Below are 23,247 nucleotides of genomic sequence, written 5' to 3' on the forward strand. Positions count from 1 at the left end.
TCCTTTACCGGTTCAAACCAGTTTTCTGAGAGTGCGCAGTAAGTGTAAACAGGAAGAAGAGTGCAACATTAAACAGCGTCGATGAACGTTATGATACATTGACATTATCTATTCGAAGCCGCGATGCAGGTGTACAGTAATAAGCTCGGTTAAACGTTATTAATGTATGTCTAGCACACGACGTAGAAAAAGTCAACAAAAGCTCTTAGCGAAAACAGCGGGTAATGCTAACTGGCGGTTCTGACAAACACATCGTTTTGAGACGGATCGCGTTAAATTGCAAGAAGACATTTCAAATATAGTTCAGAAAGCTTTCATCTTTGCACGCGAATGACTGTCGTGTTTGTCAAAGAAGAGATCTGCAGGTAGTTCATGCAGATAATTTGCGTCCGATTGAATTCCGCTCCCTACCGGTGACTCAATGGCCTACTAACCCACTAAGTTAGTGAATCGGGTGACTGGTCCGTTTTCCTGCGGAAGAAGCGCTTTGGCTGACGACTAGTCCGATACTTCCAACAGCGGTAATTTAATACAATCCAAAATGGTTCAGAAAGACAAAATAATCGAGTCGTCACAGCCAGAGAATGAAGTAAATCCAGTGCCAACCGAAGCTGTTGCAGATACGCTGTGTCCAGTTGACGAGCCCAGTATCGGAGTTGAGCGAACAGGCCGAAGGAAATTCATCACTGGTGTTGTAGAGGGTGAGCAAAATTAGACAAATCCAACCTAATTGTTACATACTGTCGTCAAAATCACTTATATTCAGCTAAATGTTTTCACTTAATTACATGCGCTGTTTAATTAGAGCACATAGTTATATATTCTTTAGCCATTGATTGATTGTAGCATCTGTGTGTGGAATGTGTTGCGTTTGTCAAAACCGTTTGTTGCACTTATATTGTTCACCACAGGCTTCTATGGACGGCCATGGACTATGGAACAAAGGAAAGAGCTTTTCAGGAGGTATTATGCAAATATCATGTTCCTTTCTTAATCACATTTTCTAGCATAATTGTATCTATTCTGTATAAATTTGTATTTTAATTTGTGTACATATTTAGTATATCTTGTCTATTGTGTACATACGTTTGTTTGTGTGTGTGTGCGTATTATATTATTTGTCTCTCTAGTTCTGATTCTGGGATTGACACTGTTAGACAAGTCTAAACATGCTAGTATTGTTTTTGCAAGATTAACCTCAAACAAAAATCATAACTTAAATGTATTGTGTTTCAGGCAGCAGAAATGGGGTTTGAACACCTATCTGTATGCCCCAAAAGATGACTACAAACACAGAATGTTTTGGAGAGAAATGTATTCTGTTGAGGAAGCAGGTGATATATCCTATGTCCTTTGAAATTGTAACAGTTGTTAGTCTTTTATATGGTTTAAAATTTATTTGTGTAATTTTCTGTCTTGTTTTTTTTAAAGAGCAACTCACAACTTTAATAAGTGCTGCTAAAGAGCAAGAGATTGAGTTCATTTATGCCATTTCCCCTGGCCTGGATATTACATTCTCAAATCAGAAGGAAGTGTTGACACTTAAAAGGAAGTTAGACCAGGTAAGAATGAAGCTTAAACAGCACTGATGTCAGTGTTTTTATGACCTACATTCTTAATCTCGGTCTGTCTTTTGTGCAGGTCTCTCATTTTGGGTGCAAGTCTTTTGCCTTACTGTTTGATGACATCGATCATAACATGTGTCCAGCTGACAAGGAGGTATTCAGCTCTTTTGCACATGCCCAAGTGTCCATCACCAATGAGATCTTCCAATATTTGGGAGAACCTGAAATATTTTTATTTTGCCCCACAGGTAAGATTATTTTGATCAACTAACCATGCTGCTTTGTGTGATTCTATCAAATGTATTGTTTCTATATCATGCCTTATCATAATTATTTAATGTCTCCTTGTCCTCAGAGTATTGTGGAACATTTTGTTATCCAAATGTGCCACAATCGCCTTACCTGCGCACAGTAGGTGAAAAGCTGCTTCCTGGTATTGAGGTGCTGTGGACAGGTAAGTTGTATTTCCTTTGAGTGGACTGGAATAATAGTTTGAAGATATTAAAAATACCTTTTTGTGTTTGAACAGGTCCGAAGGTAGTTTCTAAAGACATAACTGTTGAATCTATTGAAGAAGTCACGAAGATACTGAGGAGAGCCCCTGTCATCTGGGACAATATTCATGCTAATGACTATGATCAGAAGAGACTTTTCTTGGGGCCTTATAAAGGCAGATCCACAGAGCTCATTCCTCGGCTAAAGGGAGTCCTCACCAACCCCAACTGTGAATTTGAGTCTAATTTTGTGGCCATTCACACGTTAGCCACGTGGTATAAGTCTAACATGAATGGAGTGAGAAAAGATGTTGTCATGAGTAAGTATTTCTTTATGGAAACATTGTTTTTATAATTAATTATGTATATTTATTTTTAAAAAAATTTATGTACATTTATAACACTGTACTTTGTATTATATTACCTTTGCATCAAATTACTTAACGCTGCTGTGAGGGTGTTTCTAATACAACGGCTATTGAAGTGAAAATTTTCTCTAAGTCTGCTGTTATCAATCTTTATTTTGTTTCCTCTTTTCAAAGTTGTAAAAGCATTATTGTGGAGTGTGGCGAGCAGGACGAGGGCCGTGAGAGATACGAGACCGGTGCGTCGCTCATCAGTAAATCACGCCACCGGCCTCGCACTGCTCTCTCACGGCCCTCAGCCTCGTCCTGCTCGCCACAGGGAGTTTTTCCTTTGCTATGTGAGCAAATGGGAACATGAAAAATATATTTAATGTAGTCTCTCATTCACCACTATTTAACTTATACTAATAGAAAACGACTTCCGCTTCTGATAAACACGGAAATGTGAAAGGGTCAATTGCTGCGTTTATTTCAAATTATTCATCCATGGACCTTTTAAAATAAATGTTTTAATAAATACTCACAGGAGATTGCAGCAATTAGCAAACAACAATGTTCCAATCAATCCTCAATGGACAAAATTCTACCTAACATTTTTTTATATATACATCACAACAGGGAAGAATACGACTTTTAAATCAGCTAGAATTCAGACACAATTAGCATTCATAAGGAAAAATCGTGCATTATTTTTTATATTCTACAAAACATTTTATGCAAAAGTGCTGTTTTTTTTACTAAGTGAATATTCGATATGTCGATAAGGGGCTGTTATTCATCAACTTTGTCATATTTGTGTATTTATTCTTGTCAGATTGTAGCTTCATTGCTTCTCATTTATGTTTAGCTGACGGTGAAGACAGCACTGTGTCCATCCAGATAAAGCTGGAAAACGAGGGCAGTGATGAGGAGCTAGAAACAGACATCCTCTATAGCCCTCAGATCGCGCTCAAGCTGGCTCTCACTGAATGGCTAATCGAGTTTGGAGTGCCTCATCAGTACAACAGTAATTATGTCTTCTTTGTGTGATATTTTTTAACATGATCTAAGTTGTTTTGAATTTTGGTAACATCTATCTTAACCTTTCTCCTCTTTGTTTCAGGTCGGCAGGTACCTCACAGTGGAACTAAAAGCAGTTCTGTGGATGTTCCTGCGCTCACTTCTCCCAGCCTGGACACTTCCACTACAGTGACTACAGTCTTCCAACAGCCCATCATGAGTCCAGATGTGCCACTTAGCGATGAACTGCACGTGCTCTGCAAAGAAGAAGAGGTGGAGGTGGAGGTGGAGAAGAAGGAGTCCGATGAAGAACCCATGGAGATGGTTGTGGAGAAACATGACGAGGTGGAGGACAATAAAAATGTCAACCAGATCCTCACAGAGATTGTCAAGGCTAAGATGACAGAAGATCTCAAACCCATGGACACAGACAAAGAGAGCCTGACAGAGTCCAAGTCCCCAGAGATGTCCATTCAAGAGGATTCAGGCAGCGATATTGCACCGATGCAGACTGATGATCAACTCAACAAGGAATTGTTTGTTCCAGGTCCCAATGAGAAACCACTGTTCACTGCTGAAGCACTTACCCTGGAGGATTTAATCCTGCTGGCTGAACTCTTCTACCTGCCATACGAACACGGTCCAAAAGCAGTACAGATGCTAAAAGAGTTTAACTGGTTGAGAGCCAATAGTAATTATGTCAGTGTAAACTCCAAAGCAAAGGATCCAGAGAAGGTGAGAAATTACATATTTAAAAACGGATAGAAATGCAGGCTGGTCAATATGTAGTGCTTTTGTTCAACTAGGTGTCAAACTGAACAAAAAAACTCTACTTTCATGGGAAACCTAGGATTATAAGGGAATTTTTAAAATGGTGTTTTTCTAGGTCTGAAAAGTCATGAAGATTAATAGAATTTTAAGAATATAAATTCCTGGAAATTCCAGAATTAATGTACTTTTTTCTAATTGATGCTTCACATTACACTATTTAATTAACTGACTAAACGTTGCTCTTGAGTGGAGTAAAACATCCTTTGTGATCCTTTGTCTGATTTGCGAGCTAATTTGTGATTTATTTGCAAACTTGAGTGAATTTGAATGATTTTTAATGGAAAAGACATCTAAAAGTCATGGAAATGTGTTGGTCAATGAATGGGAACTCTTTTTCTCTGTCATGGCCTTGTTTTGTCCATGTTGAATTAAATAGGAAGTAAAAGTGTTAGTTCAGTAGACACACAAAATGGTGGCAATGCAGTTATTATTTGCACCACATGGTGGTGCCTTTATGATAAGAATAAAATACTCACTTTTTAGGTAACTACACATTTTTATTAGTTGCTGCAGAGCTGCGTTGAGGCAGTAGACTTTAGATACAGTGGTAATAAGGTGGTTTTCATATGTTTCACATAGGTGACTGAATGGCAATCCAGAGCGGAATACTTTGAGGAGATGTGCTGCTCCGTCATACAGATGTTCACCAGACTCTCCAACTCAGCCAACAGGACCATTCTGTATGACCTGTATCCCTATATCTGGGATATAAAGAGTATCATCTCAATGGTGAAATCATTTGTTCAGTGGTTAGGTAGGTATGGCCACAAATCTCTTTGCTCCCCCTCATTGTTTTTTAACCATGCTGAGCCCATGAAATGCTTAAGTCATTTAGTTGAATCCCAAATGATGAGCATTAAATTCGTCAGTCACATCCTCATCAGTTTTTAAACTACACTTCAAGCACTGCACCGTTTTATAGTGACATTAAGATTTCAGGTGCTTAAAATGCATTCCTTAATAGATGGCATTGCATATTTTTATACTTAAGTAAATTAACACTTTCTACTCTATCATAAGACCTCAGTTCTCACTTACAGTATGAACAGCTTCCACTTGAAATTTCTTGGGCGAAGTCTGCCATTTATGGGAAAGTCTAGTGTACACTCGCTTTTCCTTACTTATTTTCACTGTGTAAATACTGTTTTCCTCTACTGACTGGATGCTGTCCTCATTGCTAGTTAGTGCCTCTTCTTCAGGCCACTCTTAATCTGATCAAATGAATTGGATGGCTGTGGTCACAGTTGCCAGGGTGGGTCCTGCTGCTTGCTGTGCATTCAGTGCGTTAACTTGCCAACATCTGTTGCAATCTCTTTCGATCAGGGGTGTGATCGTGAAGGAAAATCGGCCCCTTACGCCCTAGCGCGCCGCGCATGCGAACTTGAAAAGCAAGGCGGCTGTGTAAGGCTATTCTGGTGCACCTAGAGCAATTATTTAGCAGATATGGTAAAAAAAACAAACATAATATACAGATTATGTGTATTACACAAAGATACTCCACAAACAACCTCAGCGTATGCTTTACTCTAACTGAACTGGTCCGGTCTGGTCCAGCCAGAAAACACTTTTTAAGTGATACTACATTCCGGTGAACTGTACACAGTTCTCATGATCCTAAATTCATTTGTGCAGTCAGCGAACTGAAGGGTCTCTCATGAGAGAAACGCTTGGGTCATTAGCCAGCCCTTTTATTTACGATGATTATATTGAGAGACCTGTCACTTACTGAGAATGCCCATGTTTGTTATCCATATAGCTTCTGGGCATCGCTACAGTGCAGTTAGAGTAATGGATTCGGTTCTAAATGAGGTTTTTGTTGGAAGTTGGTTGAGTAATTATAGCACCAGCATGGCCTGGGTTACCTTGGTAACCACATTTTATTCACAGGTTTCTGTCCAGCTTTATAACAAAGCAACACAGCAGGCAGCAACCAAAACTGGCATGCCACACCTAAATTGTTAGCTGATGGAGGGGAAAATCAAGTGTATAATATGCTGCACTAATGAGTGTGTTCAATAGAACTGGAATCAAACACTTGATTAGCTTTCTTTGAAAACCCCATAAAGGCTTCTCTTTTATGTGAGAACATGCCCATTGAACAAATGTGATGTTAATTTAACTGACCCTTTAGTGTAAATTTATAGGGATGCACCGATATTTTGTCCGATGACCGATAATTCTTTATACTTGAAAGCCGATAACCGATATCTATGGCTGATAAATCCAAATCCAAATTTTTATATAATTTTTGAGAGCCTAATTTCAAAAACAAAAGTCTCACCATTGAAAGCCATGTCCAAAGCACTTCAAAGTACATCAAAGATATACAGCACTGTAGCCTAGTTTGAACCAGTGCAAGTTTTAAAATTATTTTACACTACCTAAATAATGCAAACAAACCGCTGGACAACATGACGTGCATATAAGGAATCAAAATGCATGTGCTGTTGATTAAATAAATGGTACAGCCTCTGCACAGACAATTATTAAATTATTTTAATTAAACTGTATTGTCGATGAAAATGACACAAGAAAAATAAAAGTGCTAGTTATTATTAATAATTTATTTTTGAGAAAAAAACATCTAAAATGTTATTACTGTTTCCAATATCAGCACTGCTTTTTTGAGCTGCGTTGGAGCTGAATGAACATCTAAACTGAAGTGCTTTGTTTGGGGGTTAATTGGGGATTAATAAGCTATTTATACAACATAAACATAATATTACAACTTTTATCTTCACAAAATAATGCAAATGCACAAGTGAACTTGAACTAAGTTATGTGCTTGTCAGAATGTGTCCACAACCCATGTTGTGGATCCGCTCTAGCCTATATGACAGACTTGCGCTGAAAAATTTCCCCTTAACTGTTTTTTCAAAGTGATTTCAAGCAAATGTTGAGCAACCTTCATGGCGGACCTGCGCTTCTGAAGTGTTTCAGCTACAAATAATACAGTATTTATCGGTTTTAATATATCGGCCAAATTTTCTTATCGGTTCAATAACTAGAACATTAAAAATGAACATATATCGGCCAATACCGATATGGTGGTCAGTATATTGTGCATCCCTATAAGTTTATTAGGTTTTTGTGTGGACTGTCCCCTCTCAATATGCTTTTCAGCCTTTGTTTAGAATAGATGGACAGTCCAAATCCCAGTGCATTTTCAGCCAGGCCAGCCAGCATTTCTGCCCCGTCCAAAGCAGTGCAGATGGCATTCAGTCAGCGGCTCACTGCTGTTGTGCTGAGATCACTTACTAATGAGCTCTTGTATTGTCTTTTCCCTTCGTTATGTACAGATGGAAGAGTCCTCAGCACAAGTGTCTACTGCTATTGGATGGACAGTGCCCGATGTATGCACAGTGCTGCGATAATTTTTTTATTTTTTTCGGGGTTTTATAGATCATACTGTTTTTCGTTATGTGCCCAAATTATTTTAATTTCTTTCAATGTCTCAGGAAAGGAAAGGTTTTTGTATGAAGTCACATTTGCGCAGCGATAGCTCAAGTTTTAGGTGTTAACCCCCCAATTCTTTTCTCTGGCAGCTCTAACATAATTTTTGTTTCTATCAGTAGGCCCAATTGAAATGGCTCAGACTAGCATTACCACACCATCTTAGGGGAAAATTGATATTCTTGCCTCATCTAAACATCTCTATAATAAAAATAATCAGTTAACAAGAATATAATTTTATGGATAAATGTAAAAAAAAAAAAAAAGTAAAGGAAGTGATAAAATTCCCCTCAGATGGTGTGTGTGCTGTGTGTCCTGCCATTTCACCACAGGATGTGTTAGTATGATCAAACTGATTGAAAACGGGGGAACTTTGTCTCCTGGATCTGCGCTGCATTTGTCTTGTTACATGACACTGAGTCCTCATCCCCTCACATTGGTACTGCTATTTAGAAACGGATGGATTTCAAATTTCAATATGCTTGTGTCTGCTTAACGACGATTAAAAAGTGCCCAAATTTATCGTAATTATCTGCTGCTGGAGCAAATAGGGGTTGTGACTGGAAATATTCAGTTGCTGCAGACTCTTGATTTAGAGGTTTTTCTTTTAAAGGGTCCAGATCTACTCCATCAATCATGTAAAATAAAGTTTCCATCGATCAAAGGAAGCGTCCACAGTGGTGGCTGATGAACAATGCTCGATAGTCATGTGACAAGGCAGATAGGTCTAAATGTGACTTCAGATGAAGGTTAGAATTCAGAGGGCTTAAACAGCTGAAGCTTATTTAGTACCAGCGAGTGAACTGATGACGTATAACAAACAAAATCCCCACACAGGCTGTTGTAGGAAAAGCGCTAGGCTACAACTTTCTTGAATATCTCATCTCTTCAAAACAGACAAAAACCTTGAGTTGAAGAGCTAGTACCAAACCTTATCCTAGATTGCATCATGAACCTCACTTATAACTGCTTGAGGATCATGTGAAAAACAAATTGTTTCAGTAATGTGCCCAAATCTGACTTTGCAGTCAGTGTAAGCCCTCTGTCATCGTAAGCTTAAGCTGCTTGAGCCCTAGGCAGAAGATATCCACGCTTTTTGTTAATCTTGAGGCGTTTTCCTTGATTGTAGTATCTACATTTATTTTCAATGCGTTATTTGGAAATAAGACACCTCTACCCTATACCCCTTCCCCCTCATTATGCCAGAAAGCCCCTCACATAATGTTTTCCGCTTGGATCTGATCTCAACAGGGTGTCGTAGTCAGTCGTCAGCACAGTTCTTAAGTGGCGACCAAGAGCCCTGGGCCTTTAGGGGCGGTCTAGCAGGAGAGTTCCAGGTATCCAATATTGAATTACCAGCAAAATGTTACACGAAGATATATTTTCGTTTGTTTTAGATGTTGGTGTGGTTGCAAAACGCTATGGGTTGGTCTGTTTAAGGTGAGCTGTCAGCAGCTGCACAATAAAACAAAGGGGTGTTGAGCCACTTAGGCTTTCTTTCTGAAGTGTCAATTGAAGTGGTCGAATGACAACTGTCAGATCTAGTGTTTGGGGTGATGGTGTTTTCTAACCCAGCCTAAATTTGTATTTCTTTCAGCAACTGCCCAAATGAGATGCTGCTTTTCCCCTTGCGCCCGCGACAGCGCAGCATGGCTAGGTTTTATTTTATGACATCTTGTTTCTTTGCAGGAAACAGCGCAAAAATTATTTCCACATTTTGTCTGCGCCTGCGTCCACAACACTGCGCCTGCGTGTGCGACTGCGAGTCTGCCAACTCAAAGCTCCATGAACAAAGTATTACTAATCCATAACCTCAACATTCGAAACATTTAAAAAATAATATGATTATCATTATTGGTGTGTCATGGAAAATATGTGATGTTTTAAGCTTGAAATTTTTGGTCATGGAGTTTTGCTCTGCGCTGTAGCATCATTCCTTTTCTCTACAGGACGTTCTAGCGCAGCGAAAAAGAGCGGGAAAGGAGCATCTCCTTTAGCCAGTTAAGCCTTTCTCAGACCAAGCCTGCGCACTTTTGTTTCATTTTGGTTTCTCTCAGAAAAAAAAGGTGGAAAATGATTGTCAATGGTACGTATCTTAAGTATGATGTTTACATGCTCTTGCTGAAAACTGACCAACCAGAGAAGCCAGTTTACTTGTGAAGGCATTTATTTCCATGCCTGTATTAGGCGCACATGCCTCAGCTCCTGTGTGAGGTTGGCACAGCTTGAGCAGGTAAACTCATGCTGAAGTTTCAGTAGCAGTGCAGTCACATGATCAAATCTAGAAAAGTTCTAAACTATTATATACTTTTGCTTTGGTCTCCACAGAGACTGTTGCCAATTGATGGGGCAAATGATCTTTTCTACCAGCCACCACCATCAATGCCTACTTCTAAAATCTATACCATAAGGCCTTACTTTGCCAAAGACGAGGTAGGTTTTGGCTTTCGTTTTGTACTTTCTTACAATTATAATCAAAATAATCAAAATTACAATTAAAAATACTCACCAGGGTAGGGTTGTCAACATCATTATATAGGTCTTTATATAAGTTTTTCAGGTAAAACATTAGCTTTCTGATGTAATTCAGTCAATCTGCTGTTTTATTCAAACTGTTACACTTGGTTGCAGACTTCCTTAAATATTTAATTTATATGTTGTTTTATACAAAAAACAAAACTATTTAATTGTGGTTAATTTGTAACTTAGCGTAGTTGCAATGAAAGTGGGCCTTAAATTGTAACTTGCTCACAGCTGGTGTAACCGACCCTAGGAATGTTAGTTTTGTGCTTTATGTTGAGGGCATGGCTTGTCTACGGTAAGCTGTCTGTAGTATGAAAAATCTGTAGATGTTTCTGTCTAAATAAAACTTTGCTGTTGGCTGCTTGAATTCCCATCTGAGGTGTCCCAGTTTAAGCTTTGCTTTTAGGTTTATTTGCATCACATCTGAAGCATTCTGCTGAAACAGCAGTCTGGTCCACCTGTTAGTCCTAAGAAGGTTCACATTTTTTGGAATGAGAGCTGTCAGATGCCTTCTCACACTGCATCTCTCTCACTTTTTTCCTCAGTCTGCCATCTATAAGGTCTGCAAGGAGATGTTCACTGAGAGCTGTGATGGCATTTCTTTCCCAGATGAGTCATCACCGGACCTTATTGGAGACAGGTGAAGTTTGAGCTTCTACTATGTTTAATCACATTAATGTGTTATGCATGCTTGATTAATAACATGTTAACTTTGTACCATCATCTTCCTCATTGCAGGTTTGTGGGAGGTTTTCTGACGCTCAGCCCTGACTATGGCTTTGTGCTTGAGGATGAAGAAGGTATCTGCGGCTATGCTCTGGGCACTGTGGATGTCAAACCCTTTGTAAAGAATTGCCAGATGAGTTGGATTCCGTTCATGCAGGAGAAATACAACAAGCCAGACACAGAGAAGGACCTGTCAGAGGCAGAGGTTTGCATGTCATTTCTTCTACATCAAACTCATCCTTAAAAGCCTGGAATATGAAATGATTTTTATTTTTATTTTTAATATAACCTTTTATTGAAGCTTCAGACAGAATCAGAAATCTTTTCTAAGCCAGCTAATTTGATTTGTATTCTTTTGGTTTCGCTTGCCAATAAAAAAAAAAATGCAATGAAAATACAGGTTATCGGTACTTGTTATCGAAAAGTACTAAAAATGAAAGTATCCAAATCGGCCTCGTTCTGGAAAAAGTTGAATCGGTGCATCCCTAGTTTTATTCTGGGGCCAAAACAGAGAAAGAAATATGCAATTTGCAGTTGCTGTTATTTATATGGCCAAAAAGTTTAAATTCTGATAGCTTGTAATGCAATGCGATTTTATAACAATATAGCAGACTACTTGCATAAAATGTGTAGAATTATCAGTTGTCACTCTGTCTCCTAATAATACGTCTTAGTTAGATGTTATTTAAATGCTTAGTTTTATGATCAAAGTGATGTTTTCATGGTGGTGGATTATATATAATATATATAATAAATATTCGTAGAAATTTGCGTATCAAATATGATACAGTAGGCTTTATAAGATACAAAGGTTTGGAACATGTTTATGGCAACATAATTTTTTTTTTTTCCTATAGAAAATGATGCTAAGTTTCCATGAGGAGGAGGAGGTTTTGCCAGAATCGTTCCTCAGTAACTTCCCATCGCTTATTAAAGTGGACATTCATGCAAAGGTTACTGACCCCAGTGTAGCTAAAAGCATGATGGGATGTCTCCTCTCATCACTGAAAGCTAATGGTAGGTAGAGTTAAGTTGTGTGACATGAACTTTTTATTTAACAGTGTCCTTGTTCCATATGATACTATTATTCATTGCTATAGTAATAAAATAGTTATTACACAGTAATTAGTCACTAATTGTACAGTAAAGCTGCTTTTTCATCTCTGTGTGGTCTATCCCCTCTCACCACATTTTACTTTAACTTTAATCAGCAGAACAATGTTTATATTTATCAATTTCAGATGCTGACATTAAAGAGGGATGATCTTTACTGTTAGAGGACATGAAAAGCTGCAGTGATTTTATTGAATGTGATTTCATAAACACATCTTTTTCTCCTCAGGCTCGCATGGTGCTTTCTGTGAGGTCCGGCAGATGGACAAAAGGATGTTGGACTTTTATAGCAAACTGGGCTGCTTTGAAGTGGCCAAAATGGAGGGATTCCCAAAAGACGTTATTCTAATGGGGAGGAGTTTGTGAATCTAGAAGAAAAATCATACAGAAGGAGCCTCCTAGAAAGTGCATAAAGCTTTGGCCCACATTTTAAGGCCCCAACTCGCTACCTGTTCATGTAAATATCACGTTTTGTAATGGCAACTCTGGTGCCCTGTAACGGTAGCTTAACTCACATCATTATGCTGAATGCACTTCTAGAATTTTAGGTGCTGTTCATTCACTTTGCCAGTCTGTGGTGGATGCTCAAGTGGTTTGTGTGTTCAGGGGGAGTGAGAAATGGAAAAAGAAGTGAAGTGAGTCTGTAAGAGTAATTCAGGACGCATGAGTTACTTTCACTTTTTTCTGGTAGACAGATTGCTTGAGTTGGCCAAGTGCCATTGAACCTACTAAATCTCTTAGATGTGGCCGAGTTGCAGTTTGTGTTCGGCATATGTGCATGTTTAAGTTAATGTCTAGATTCTCCAGACAAAAAAAAAACTTGCCATTACCTGATAAGAGATCTTCACTTTACTGTTTTTAATAGTTTATTTCATTGCTTTACAGTGTTCAAAGCAATAATCCAGAAGGACTTCTTGACAGTCAGGGTTTGTGTTATTGCTTTTCAGGACATTGTAATAAATTCTGCAGTTTTCCAGGTTTAAACTGCGTCGGTGAGCTCATATGGAGAATGCAGCAGGCTAAAGCTATCCTTTGAGGTTTGGGATGCTTTTGAAAAGAAAAGAAAAGAACTGAAACTGAACTTTGAGCAGGCAGAAGTAAATACAGTTAAATCATAATGTTCATTGTCTTTAAGACCGCATGGGATACCTTTGTGTAAGCCTTTAGCATGTGTATCTTTTAACGATACATTTTTTCATTTTGTACAAAAAAGGCCCTTTGGCTCTTGTCCTTCTCTGTAATATATTTTAGGATAATGAAAAATACTTTCCTACACTTCTGCCTTTGTTTAAAGTGGTGAATTATACATTTCCGAGACATAACAGGGTTACATTATAATTCTGTTGTTTACAACAACAACAAAAAAGTAAAATTTGTAACCTCAACCTTAAGACCAATGCTCTGCACAATGTCTTTAATTAGAACAGAAGGAAAATTAAAACAAGTGGAAAAAAATCCAGGTATATTTATGAATTAATTTTAACATATTTGAGACCCGTTTTCTTTTGCCTGAAGAGAATGATAGCAGCCATTGCCTGTTCTTAATGAAGGTCTGCCTCTTTGTTAATATGTTTAAAAGCCCCACGGTTTAATTTGTGTTTCTCTGAAATCGCAAGCCAGTCAGGATTGTTTTCCTGAATGTAGGTACAACATAAACTGTTTGTTCTGTTCTATTCCCCTATTTAACCAAAAGTACGGACAGAAAAGTTGTTTATTTATATAAAATCGGTTGTGCTGTATCCTGAAAAACTAGATGAGCACAAAAGTCCCTTGCAGATTCCCATATGTAATGTTTAAAATAATGCTGGGGTAAAAGAAAAATGTAAATACTTTTGTGCATGGGCAGTTTTGACAGTTTTTCCACTTCTTCCCCTTCCCATTTAAGGGAATTTGTACAAAAAAATTGCTATTGTTTATCTCTATGGCTTGTTGCTTGGATCATTTTATTTTAGTTGATCACATACAATGTAAAGGGCTTTTTCTTTTCTTTTTCTTTTTAAAGGTCATATACAATGCATACATTTAAAAATATGAAGACCTTTCTGTATTTTGATGTATTACGATAATGTATATGTAATATAGTTGTAATTTCTGTAAGGGTTGTATGTATTTAAGATGTTATTAAAATGTTAAATAGAAAAGAAAATCTGGTCAGTGAGTGAAATGACAAATGCTTTTTAGACCCACAATCGCCACCTCTGGTGAACACTCTTATTTCTGTCTTAGTTTCACTAAAACTTTGCAGGGGTGCATTTAAATTGTGAAAAATTGAAAGCTGTTCCCATTTCTCATTATCTTTCCTAGTGTGCTATTAAACTAAATTTGATTTTATTGCATGTTAGTATACACTAATTTCTTTAGCACTATAATTAGTAGAGTGGTGGAGGTTCAAATTTTGGAAGTGTTGACAGCTACTGTGTGTGTGGGGGTATTATTATATATATATATATATATACACAGTACATGTATATACATGTGACAAACTAAGTACACCCTTACTGCTTCCATAGGAATTAAGAGGGTAAGTAGCAGTCAGATGCTGCTAATCAAATGCTATTGATTAATTGATCATCAAGCAAGCGTGACCGACTCAATAAAAGCAGATGTTTTGGCAGTTTGCTGATCTGGAGCATTCAGGTGTGTGTTAACACAATGCAGAGGAGGAAAGACATCAGCAATGATCTTAAAGAAGCAATTGCCATCAATCTGAGAAGGGTTATACAGCCATTTTCCAACTATTTGAAGTCCATCATTCTACAGTGAGGAAGATTATTTACAAGTGGAATAGTTGCCAGTCTTCCCTGGAGTGGCACTGCTCAGAGAAATTGCAAAAAAACACCCAAGAACTACACCTCAGACTCTACAGGCCTCAGTTAAAATATTAAATGCTAAAGTTCATGAGAGTACAATTAGAAAAAGACTGGATGAGTATAGCATGTTTGGAAGGGTTGCCAGGAGAAAGCTGCTTCTCTCTCAAAAAAAAAAAAAGAAACATGGCAGCACGGCTTAGGTTTGCAAAGTTGCATCTGAACAATCCTCAAGACTTTCTGCAGCCACAGGATCTGGACACCTTGCAGTCACTGAGTCGACCATAAACTTCTCTGTTTAGCTAAGTATTCTAGATTCAAATGTGAGGCCATCTGTCCGACAGCTGAAGCTTGGTGGAAATTGGGCTTTGCAACAATGATCCCATGAACACCAGCAAATCTACAACAGAATGGCTGAAATTGAAAGGAATCAAGGTGTTGCACTGGCCAAGTCAAAGTCCAGACCTCAACCCGATTGAAATGCTGTGGCGGGACCTTCAGAGAGCAGTGCATAAACAAATGCCCGCAAACCTCAATGAACTGAAGCAACGTTGTAAAGAAGAGCGGGCCTAAATTCCTCCACAATGATGTGAGAGAGACTGATAAAGTCATATAGAAAACTATTCCTTCAATGTATTGCTGCTAAAAGTGTCTCTACAAGCAACTGAATCATAGGGTGTACTTAGTTTGTCACACATGGCTTCTCCATTTTGGCTTTATTTTTGTGAACCTGTTAAAGACTAGATGATTTTTATTTTTTTTATTATGTCCTGATATGTAAAACGAATTCAAAAGGGTCTTTTTCACCTGACTCTATGCAAAGGATCATGTTAGATTGAAGACTGGAGTAATGGCTGCTGAAAATGTAGCTTTGCACAAACAGAACTAAGTTACATTGTAAGACATTAAGTTTGAATATTTCACAATATTACCGTTTTGCTGTAGGTCTATATTTATGCAGCCTTGGTGAGTATAAGAGTTTTATTTATTTTTTAAATGGTGATTATTCCCAACTTTTTAGTATTGTATTGTATTGTATCTAGTATAAGTATTGTATATTTAATTGTTACAATGTCTTTTAGATATTGTAACAATTAAAAACTAGCTGTTAGGTCAGTGCTGATGACGTCATAATCATGCGCCGTTTTTCGCGTTCTTGTCACATGTGTTTTGGAATCGCGACTTGCACTGTGGATATTGTAACCTTTATTGATTGATCTTAGTAACGTTCGAACAGTTATGTCGTTTGTTGAGGACGAAACGTCGGACAGTGGGGTGGACTCACGCTCGCGATTGGAAAGCTATGTGTTCAGTAAGATCAACAGTGACGCGCTGCATGCTTTTTAGATTTACTAGCACACGTGGAGCAACTGCAATTGACTATTTCTTTAATAATTTTGGCCAGAGATGTTTAACGTTCATTAAATAAAACTGGATTACTTTACCCTCAAAATACCGTTCAAACGTGCTCGTTTTCAGTACTTGCATTACTTTCTGCGTATAAATTAAATATAGGCTACTTGTATAATAGTGTGATTTTGATTCCATCAGGTTGTGAGTTGTCTTCTGAAGTTCCATTTTACACATTTCAAGCAGACGAAGATGAAGATGTGGAACATTTTCTGGAGCTCAGGACGGTTCGTAGAATATTTTATTAAAGGAAGAGTTTGCCTGTCCTAAACCTGTATATGTCGCCATTCACTTTCATTACGCTTTTTTTTTATACAGCTCTTGTAATGGTGACTGTGTGTGAAGTAATATAATGTTGATCAAATCATGATAGATTTTCATTTTTGGCTGATTTATAGTTTTAAGGTCAATATGAAATAAAATTGCATCCATTTTCTCTGTGTATATTATAGGACTTATTGTGAATAATTCGTCTGTGTGTTTCTTTCTCTTTATATATCACCTTCTGTTTAAAGTCACCACGAAATCAAACTTGACAGTTCTTATTTTTTAACCCTTGTTTATTATAAATGATTCATCCATGTACATTCATTTTTTTTTAAAGGGAAATCACCCAAAAATTTTAATTGTCATTTATTTACTAATCTTCAAGTTGTTCCAAGGTTTTTTTTTTCTTTTCTTTTTCTGTTGAACACAAAAGTAGATATTTTGAAGAATGTTGGTAAAAAAAAACAACCCCAAAAACATATATATATATATATATATATATATATACACATACACACGCACTATGGAAGTCAAAAGGGTGCTGTCAACTGTGTGGTTACCTTAATTAAAATAACGTCCCCTCCCTCTTTCAGCAGGGGTGGGACAACCTGTCACTTATGAGATCACAGCAATGGCAAACCACAATGATCTAATCAATTCCCGATGGACAAAATTAAGTGCCGCCCTATTTTTTTTCCTGGTTTTAGAAACCATTTCTTGATTTTTATGGTGAAATGACAGACTTCTCATAGGTGATGTATGCAGGACTACTCCAGTCATTTAATGGAGCTCATTACTTAGCTCAATTTCAAGGGCCAAAAAGGTCTATTGTCATTAGTGTAGCAATATATGAAGCACAGAACTCACTTCAAATCAAGCAGCTTTCTGTTGGTTAACACAGTTGAACCCATTGCAAAATCTGTTAAAATCACGTGAAATTCCCGATTGGGTGGATTCCTATTGAAAGCTGGATTTCGCTCGTAAAAATTTGCCTGACAGTGGTAAATGTGTCTGCCCCTTTAGTCTGCATAAACCCCGCCCCTGCAAGCTCAACTTTTGGAGTGTAAACGACCACATCTCATAAATCCAGTCTGGTAAAAAACAGCCGTCTGATTTAAAAAAACAGCTGATTCATAGAACCAAGTTCCTGCCCAGCGTTTTTTATTTATGATAATGCATTATACTCATTTGTATGTCATGATATAGACAAAATGATCAGTTGCTGCTTTCATTTCAGCGTGATTTTAAGATGTGTAAAGAGCTTGATGACCTGTACTTTTAAACACCTTTCTCTCAAACCATTAGATTTGTCTGGGTGATGGTGCCAAAGAGGAGAATAATGTTGTGGAAGTGACCGCTATGAATCACCAAGGAAAGAAAATATCTGTGCCCGTAGCTAATCTCAACATTTCCTGCCTGCCTATGGTAATGCTTTTTTTTACTAAACTGTTGTATAATATAGGTATTCAAATATGTTGCAAGTTTTTAAATCAGTTTTTTTCACATCTGTTTCTACTCAGGTAAGCCTTGGGGAGTTTGAGTTGATGGCTCCTGTCACACTGCGGCTGAAATCTGGATCTGGACCAGTGACTGTCAGTGGGTTACATTTAGTTGGTGAGAAATAAAACCTCAGTTGCAAGTCTCTATATCACAAAAAATGCATTTAAAGCTAAAAATCACACACAGCATGCTATTTTATCCCCTTTTTTTAAAAACTGAATGGTGCTGATTATTTCTCCTCTTTCAGCCACAGAGAATGAAGAATCTGAAATATCAGATGAAGATGATGATGTTAGTGAGGAGGAAATGCCCTCAGTCAAACCAGCCAAGAAAAAGCAGATTTAAATCAAACTTTGTGGAACAGAAATTGAGATGTTTACATCAGACCTTTATATGTTTTATACAATATTAGATGTGATGTTCTTGTATGAGACATGATGGAGGGTGGTGAAAAATTTCGTGGAATTTTGTACTGTCAGATTGTACAAATGTTAAATAGAACGTTTGAAGCCTCAATACAGCCAGCTCTGTGAACATTTACTTCATATTAAAAATGTTTATATTAGTTAATACTGCTACTTATGTGTATGTAAGTAACCGCCAACACCAACCTTCAGGTTCACTCTCAGTTGGGAGACCCACGAATTCACAGTCCTGTCACCATTTTGCCCTTAAGTGAGGGCACTTAAGGATTATTCCGGATGTACTATCCCTGTAACACACTGTACCATGACAGTGAAAAGCCTGTAAATCTGCATCTGCCTTCAGGGAAAGCACCAGCATTTCCATTGTTACGCATCATTTTGTTGTTTGAACTTTTGTTATAATCTTTACATTTTTTTTGGCAATCAGGGTTTTTAAATCTTAGTCCCTTTTTGAAGGACCGATAGAGGGAAGTTTTGCATGGTGCATTTGATATTGAGATCAGTCAAGGAGGACTTGCCATTGTTGCCATTTTTGTATTTTTACAGATTTATTTACAGAATCAGTAAATAAAATTTGTTTTAATAGAATCAGTGCAATTGGTACTTTTATTTAAGAGCTCACTTGCCAACTGTTTTGGTAAATTCACCAGGGTGAACCTGGTTTTGCATAGCTCCATATGTGCAAGTCAACATATTTTATATATGAAGAGTTCAGATGCAAAAGCCTCTAAGTGCCATCTGAAATTTTCTTCTAGAATGGTCATTTTTATCAAGCTCGTATATTTAAGTTCAGTAATTTCACTTAAATGACAATGAATAGGTAATTTGCATTGCCATTTAAGTGAAATTACTGAACTTAAATATACGAGCTTGATAAAAATGACCATTCTAGAAGAAAATTTCAGATGGCACTTAGAGGCTTTTGCATCTGAACTCTTCATACATACACATATATATATATATATATATATACATAATTGCACACTCACACACACATAATATATACAGTATATATATATATATGTTAGTGTGTGGGTGTGTATATACATATAAAATGGAACACATGGCCAACATGAACACAATAAAACCACAAATGTATACATTCAGACAAGTCTTTTATGTAATGAAAATAGATTTTAACCTAAAGTTAAATATTAACAGATCTATTAGGTCAATTCTAACATCTGTTCATTATTTTTGTACTTTACCTTTTACATTTTTGCTGTTTAATAAATTGTTTTGATTCATAATTCTTCTACCATTTAAATTTGTTTTACTGCTAAAACCTATAATAAACTGTTTAATGAGGTTTTTTTCGATGACAACTTATCCCATGTTGTGTGACAAAATGTGCGAATAGTATTTCTTCTTGTGAAATAACGGTGGAAATGTTCAGTAGCTATTATTTAGGCGTACCTGCCTTTAACGTTTGTGATGATACAGAAATTGACTTTGAAACCTAACCAGAAAAATGTGACAACGGCGGTTCCTTTAAAATGACGCCAACAGCTGGTGACGTCACTTAACTCCCCCTAGTAACCATCGTCGGCGTCTCGGAAGGGAGGAAGATGGTGAGAAGTTAATCTGCCTTTAGTCCTATCTTAGTGTATTTTGTATTTAACTGAGATTTTAGAAACTTTGGAAATACGCGTAATTTATCCCGCGTCTTGATTATTAGCTGCAGTAGCGGGCTTTCTGTAGGAGTGAAGCCTGATGGATCAGCGGCGCTAAGTCTCAGTTATTTTCCTTCCTCTGTCTTCCGTTATTTATTTCCCGAATAATTCAAATGTAAAGATTGTAACTCATTCAAGAAATCATTATGATATTGTAGCCACCGACGTTAAATGGATAGTTGAACAAAATGTGTCATCATTTAATCATCTTTCACTGCATTTTTTTATATAATGAGTGAATAGTGTCAGTCTATCTTTAATCTCTTATTTTATTTTGTATTGAATATAACTAAATTATTAAAATTTAAATCTACAAATGTCTTTTTCTTTTTCATACTTTGTTAGATAAGGCTCTTAGCTGAGAGAAGTAGTTTTTTCTCTCTCACACAAATGTCCTTATATAGTGTCATTGTTGTCTTGTTTAAAATCTGGTTATTGAGCATATTATGTTTATTCCAGGGTTTGTTGTCAATCCTTAGAAAACTAAAGAGTGCTCCAGACCAGGAGATACGCATTCTGCTCCTCGGTTTAGACAATGGTGGAAAGACGACACTTCTCAAACAGCTAGCCTCTGAGGATATTAGTCACATCACACCAACACAGGTAACACACTATCTCCCTTTTGCAGGAAATACAAATTGCCTTGTAAAAAGTTAGTTTCCTCCATTTTCATAGAATAAGCTCTTAAAGGGATAGTTCACTTAAAAATGAACAATTTGTCATAATTTACTAACCTTCATGTTGTTCCAAACCTGAATGAGTTTCCTTCTTCTGTTGAACACAAATTAAGATATTTTAAAGAATATCGGTAACCAGGCAGTTGACGGCACCCATTGACTTCCATTGTAGGAAAAAAAGAATACTATGGAAGTCAATGGGTGCCGTCAATTGTCTGGTGAGTAAGTAATGCCCAAATTTTCATTTTTGGGTGAACTATCCCTTTAAGGGTTTTTTCTTGCTTTTGCACAATACAGCATTGTTCAGTTAATTTTAATTCTTCTGTCCTTGCCAGGGCTTTAACATTAAGAGCGTGCAGTCTCAGGGGTTCAAACTGAATGTCTGGGACATTGGAGGCCAGAGGAAGATTAGACCATACTGGAGGAACTACTTTGAAAATACTGACATGCTTGTGAGTGTTTCTTACGAGATATGTTTATGAGTTATGCATAGCCATTATTCATTATCATATATCACTGCCATTCAGAAGTTCTAAAGAAGTCTCTAAATGCTCACCAAAAATATAGTTAAAAAAAAAAATTCTAGTAAATATTTCTAGTTTGCTATTTGAATATCTTTTAAAATGTTTTCATTTTTATTTTTTAAGCTTAATTTGCTGTAAGCAGTAACCGATTATTATTATCATCAATTTTTGAAAAGTTGTGCTGCTTAATATTTTTTGAAAACAGTCTATTTTTCAGAATTCTTTTATAAACAGCATTTACTTTCACTTTTGATATATTTAATACATCCTTGCTGAATAAAAGTATTAATTTATTTTTTAAAATATCGTACTGACGTCAAACTTTTGAACAGTTGTGTATATATATATTTCTTAAGTATGTGATATTTTCTTATATTTGTTTATGTGATGATTTTGATGTTGTTTTTGCATTTTAGATTTATGTCATAGACAGTGCTGACAGGAAGAGATTTGAGGAAACGGGACAGGTATAAAAATATCTATCATTATAGCAAATGTGTTCCTTATTACTTGTCTTATTTGTGTGTGCGTATGTGTGTAGATGAGAGATTATGAACCTTTCAAGGTCTCTGCAGGATATTTCTCACACAATGTGGCTTCACACTTGGTCAGGTCTAGCTACATTTTCCTGCTTAATACAGTTCACTGCAGCGTTTTAATTTTATTGGAAGTGAAACACTAAATTGCTCCAAGAAATGTGTAAGCATATACTTTCTTGATATGCATTTGTTCAAGCAAATCCATGCTGAAAGTATTTGAATTAGCTTTTGAATTACTATTTGAATTGTTTATGTGGTGTGCAGGAGTTGTCTGAGCTGCTAGATGAGGAGAAACTTAGTGGCGTACCTGTTTTAATCTTTGCCAATAAACAAGACCTGCTGACCGCTGCTCCAGCCTCTGAGATCGCAGAGGGACTGAACCTGCACACCATTCGGGACCGTATTTGGCAAATTCAGTCGTGCTCTGCACTTACGGGAGAGGGAGTCCAGGTGAGTAATTGCTTTTAGATTAGCCTTGTTTTTATTTTTCCAATCAGTTGTTTAGACCTTCCCATCAGCGGCTATTTTTTGGCTAAAGTTCTCCTTTCTTTCAGGATGGCATGAACTGGGTCTGCAAGAACATTACTGCAAAGAAGAAGTAGTAAGCCTAGTACTTTTTGTAAAGGGAATGTGAAAATCAAACTTTGTGGACTGTGTGGATTTTCTACCAGCTCGTCCAGGTTAAAGGGATATGAGGAGGCTTTTCTAACCCCTGACCCCTCTGAATCATTCCTCGGCCATCAACTCTGTCTCACCCGCAGTTACTCTGTCAACACTGTGCAACAGCATGATACTCTGAAATAATATGATGTACAATCAACCACTGAATTGAGTGTATAAGTGTTTTCTTTTTTTGGTATTGTTATTATTCATTAGAATGTTGTCTGTTTGATCTTGGAATCTATTTTAATATCTTGGATTTCTATGATTTATTCCTTTTAGATGTTTTATACTATGCTAGATAAAATAAAATAAAACATTGCATACGTTTATTTTTTATTTATTTTTTGCATAGCCTGTGTTATTTTACTGGCTTGAACCACTGAATAAATATTTTACTGTGGGATGAGCATCCGGCTAAATCACAATGGATACCTGTGTATAACAACCAGCAGGGTTGCTACACAGGTGTGCTTGCTTAAGCACCTGGCTGTGGCAGTGAGGAGGTTTTTTCTATTTATGACGTGATATCGAGACAATATTCTAATCCACATAATGCCTTCTGCTTCTGTAAAAGTCAGAAGCCTCAAGCAAGCACCAGACCAGCAGCGCAGATGCTCGTCACAAACAATTTTCTCTTTTTCAAAACAGAATACATTCAAACTTATGAAAATAAATATTTAGGGAATGTCTACA

The 23,247-nt window shown here is 37.0% G+C and overlaps 3 protein-coding genes across 3 annotated transcripts; all 3 read left to right on the plus strand.

Annotated features, from left to right (window-relative positions):
* Window positions 1–13: 13 nt before the first annotated feature.
* oga (O-GlcNAcase) lies at window positions 14–13,118 on the plus strand. The gene is made up of 16 exons (XM_082154027.1): window positions 14–701; window positions 912–963; window positions 1,237–1,334; window positions 1,432–1,562; window positions 1,642–1,813; window positions 1,921–2,019; window positions 2,095–2,379; window positions 3,272–3,430; window positions 3,527–4,158; window positions 4,834–5,008; window positions 8,959–9,044; window positions 10,036–10,140; window positions 10,776–10,870; window positions 10,969–11,161; window positions 11,814–11,973; window positions 12,299–13,118. The coding sequence occupies exons 1-16, from the start codon at window positions 542–544 to the stop codon at window positions 12,433–12,435; spliced, it is 2,739 nt and encodes a 912-aa protein (XP_082010153.1). The 5' UTR covers window positions 14–541; the 3' UTR covers window positions 12,436–13,118.
* A 2,903-nt stretch (window positions 13,119–16,021) lies between these two features.
* npm3 (nucleophosmin/nucleoplasmin, 3) lies at window positions 16,022–18,886 on the plus strand. The gene is made up of 5 exons (XM_082154090.1): window positions 16,022–16,188; window positions 16,428–16,513; window positions 17,859–17,978; window positions 18,074–18,167; window positions 18,301–18,886. The coding sequence occupies exons 1-5, from the start codon at window positions 16,116–16,118 to the stop codon at window positions 18,396–18,398; spliced, it is 471 nt and encodes a 156-aa protein (XP_082010216.1). The 5' UTR covers window positions 16,022–16,115; the 3' UTR covers window positions 18,399–18,886.
* Window positions 18,887–19,994: 1,108 nt separating this feature from the next.
* Window positions 19,995–22,881, plus strand: arl3a (ADP ribosylation factor like GTPase 3a). The gene is made up of 6 exons (XM_082153124.1): window positions 19,995–20,049; window positions 20,611–20,754; window positions 21,164–21,280; window positions 21,769–21,819; window positions 22,156–22,341; window positions 22,446–22,881. Exons 1-6 carry the CDS (start codon window positions 20,047–20,049, stop codon window positions 22,491–22,493), a joined length of 549 nt encoding a protein of 182 aa, XP_082009250.1. The 5' UTR covers window positions 19,995–20,046; the 3' UTR covers window positions 22,494–22,881.
* Window positions 22,882–23,247: the final 366 nt, after the last annotated feature.

Source organism: Leuciscus leuciscus, assembly GCF_965113295.1.
Source record: "Leuciscus leuciscus genome assembly, chromosome: 22".
Taxonomy (NCBI): Eukaryota; Metazoa; Chordata; class Actinopteri; order Cypriniformes; family Leuciscidae; genus Leuciscus; species Leuciscus leuciscus.

What these genes read in the sequence shown, in the direction of transcription:
- npm3 (XM_082154090.1), top strand. Translation starts at nt 16,116, where the DNA reads ATGTCGTTTGTTGAGGACGAAACGTCGGACAGTGGGGTGGACTCACGC. An exon ending in ATTTTCTGGAGCTCAGGACG is followed by an intron (nt 16,514 to 17,858) that starts GTTCGTAGAATA and finishes TCAAACCATTAG; the next exon opens with ATTTGTCTGGGTGATGGTGC. An exon ending in CAGTGGGTTACATTTAGTTG is followed by an intron (nt 18,168 to 18,300) that starts GTGAGAAATAAA and finishes CTCCTCTTTCAG; the next exon opens with CCACAGAGAATGAAGAATCT.
- arl3a (XM_082153124.1), top strand. An exon ending in GATTTGAGGAAACGGGACAG is followed by an intron (nt 21,820 to 22,155) that starts GTATAAAAATAT and finishes TGTGGTGTGCAG; the next exon opens with GAGTTGTCTGAGCTGCTAGA. An exon ending in TTACGGGAGAGGGAGTCCAG is followed by an intron (nt 22,342 to 22,445) that starts GTGAGTAATTGC and finishes CCTTTCTTTCAG; the next exon opens with GATGGCATGAACTGGGTCTG.
- oga (XM_082154027.1), top strand. Translation starts at nt 542, where the DNA reads ATGGTTCAGAAAGACAAAATAATCGAGTCGTCACAGCCAGAGAATGAA. An exon ending in GAGAAAAGATGTTGTCATGA is followed by an intron (nt 2,380 to 3,271) that starts GTAAGTATTTCT and finishes ATTTATGTTTAG; the next exon opens with CTGACGGTGAAGACAGCACT. An exon ending in AAGCAAAGGATCCAGAGAAG is followed by an intron (nt 4,159 to 4,833) that starts GTGAGAAATTAC and finishes TGTTTCACATAG; the next exon opens with GTGACTGAATGGCAATCCAG.